The sequence below is a fragment of the Aureococcus anophagefferens genome, assembly GCF_000186865.1.
Source record: "Aureococcus anophagefferens unplaced genomic scaffold AURANscaffold_183, whole genome shotgun sequence".
In the NCBI taxonomy this organism is placed as follows: Eukaryota; class Pelagophyceae; order Pelagomonadales; family Pelagomonadaceae; genus Aureococcus; species Aureococcus anophagefferens.
The window spans coordinates 2,416-4,604 of NW_008705725.1; the positions used below are offsets into that span (position 1 = coordinate 2,416).

Genomic DNA, 2,189 nt, shown 5'->3' on the forward strand with positions numbered 1-2,189 from the left:
TCCGCAGCGACCGAGCCGGCTCGAGTTCTTGAAGGCAAACAACAGCGCGCGTGCGGAAAAAATCCATGGATCTTTCGCCTTTAGTTGCTGTGCCGGTCATTTAAAAAACTGAGCTCGTTCGCGGAATGCCCTACATCATGCACAGCCCCTGCCAGGAGCGGCCGCGGGCGACGGGCCTCCGACCCGGGCCGTCCCGGGCGCGCGCCGCGCGCCACGACGGGGCCCGCCGCGACGGGGCGCGCCGCGACGGGGCGCGCCGCGGCGGGGGGCGCCGCGGCGCGGCGAGAGGCTGCTTGTTCGTGCTGGCGTGCTGGGTGGTCGATTCGGCGGGCGCCTCCTGCGCCAGCGTCGCGTTCTCCGAGCGCGTCATCACCGACCAGGCGGACGAGGTCGTCTCCGTCTTCTCGATCGACGTCGACGGCGACGGTGACGTCGACACGCTCTCGGCGTCCTACTTCGATGACACGATCGCCTGGTACGAGAACGACGGGTCCCAGTCCTTCACGGAGCGCATCATCACGACGCTGGCGAACGGCGCTGTTTCCGTATTCGCGCTCGACGTCGACGGCGATGGCGACGTCGACGCGCTTTCGGCGTCTCGCGAAGACGACACGGTCGTGTGGTACGAGAACGACGGCTCCGAGTCCTTCGCGGAGCGCGTCATCACGAGCTCGGCGGACGCCGCCCGCTCCGTCTTCGCGATCGATGTCGACGGCGACGGCGACGTCGACGCGCTGTCGGCGTCCTACAACGACGACACAGTCGCGTGGTATGAGAACGACGGGTCCCAGTCCTTCACGAAGCGCATCATCACGACGCTGGCGGACTTCGCCTACTCCGTCTACGCCATCGACGTCGACGGCGACGGCGACGTCGACGCGCTTTCGGCGTCTCGCGACGACGACACGGTCGTGTGGTACGAGAACGACGGCTCCGAGTCCTTTGCGGAGCGCGTCATCACAACGCTCGCGGACAACGCCCGTTCCGTCTTCGCCATCGACCTCGACGGCGACGGCGACGTCGACGCGCTGTCGGCGTCTTTGAACGACGACACGGTCGCATGGTACGAGAACGACGGCTCCCAGTCCTTCTCCGAGCGCGTCATCACGAATCTTGCAGACTCCGCCCGCTCCGTCTTCGCGATCGACCTCGACGGCGACGGCAACGTCGACGCGCTGTCCGCTTCCGCCTATGACGACACGGTCGCCTGGTACGAGAACGACGGGTCCCAGTCCTTCACGGAGCGCGTCATCACGACGCTGGCGGACGGCGCCCGCTCCGTCTTCGCGCTCGATGTCGACGGCGACGGCGACGTCGACGCGCTGTCGGCGTCCTACGACGACGACACGGTCGCGTGGTACGAGAACGACTGCGAGACGCACGCGCCGACGACCGCGCTGCCGACTTCAACACCAACTTTTGCATGTCGCTATACCAGAGGCACACTTTACAATGAGAATTGCTTCGCAGCAGCGGCTCTTTTGAATGAATACATTGGCGAATCATTTCTTTCATGCGACTATTCATTTAGCTGCACGAGTGCAACGGGAGACAATTGTTATCTGAAATACATCGAGTCTGATTTCTGCTCGTCAGGAGAAATAGACATTTTGAATGCCTTTTTTTCAGATGCAGTCTTCACGTGCTGCGACTACACCAGCAGTTGTACGAATCGAATGCTGTTGCTGGAAACCGACTGTGGATCACAAGTCACTGAGCTCAACGACCTCATCGAGGGGCTTGTAGATGGCTCCGTGACACCAAATCCCAGCTCGGTGCCGACAGCCTCGCCCACAGCCGCGCCGTCTTCGACCCCCAGCGCGGCCCCTTCGTCGGCTCCGAGCGCGGCGCCCTCCTCGGCGCCGTCCTCGAGTCCGTCCTCGAGCCCCAGCGCGGCACCTTCGTCGGCTCCGACCCCGTCGCCCTCCTCGGCGCCGTCCCCGAGTCCGTCCTCGAGCCCCAGCGCGACCCCCAGCGCGACGCCCTCCTCGCCCCCGACGGCCTCCTTCCTGCGCATTACGAGCATCGGCGCCGGCTCGACCTGCGTCTCCGGCGTCGAGTGCGACGTCCTCTGGGTCTACCGCGGCGACCCCGGCGCCTGCGCGACCGTGGACGTCGAGGTCTCGGACCCGGACGGGACCGTCGTCCGCGCGGAGACCGCGACCAACGACGGCCAGCAGACGCAGACC

The 2,189-nt window shown here is 65.6% G+C and overlaps 1 protein-coding gene across 1 annotated transcript in view; it reads left to right on the forward strand.

Moving 5' to 3' along the window:
- The window catches only part of AURANDRAFT_68508 (hypothetical protein), a gene marked incomplete at both ends in the record, with an annotated part of 11,867 nt that overhangs the window by 1,638 nt on the left and 8,040 nt on the right, over nucleotides 1–2,189 (forward strand). Inside the window, one exon of the mRNA XM_009044202.1 lies at nucleotides 381–1,425. Within this exon, the coding sequence (XP_009042450.1) occupies nucleotides 381–1,425 (1,045 nt within the window). The remainder of the gene's footprint in view (nucleotides 1–380; nucleotides 1,426–2,189) is intronic.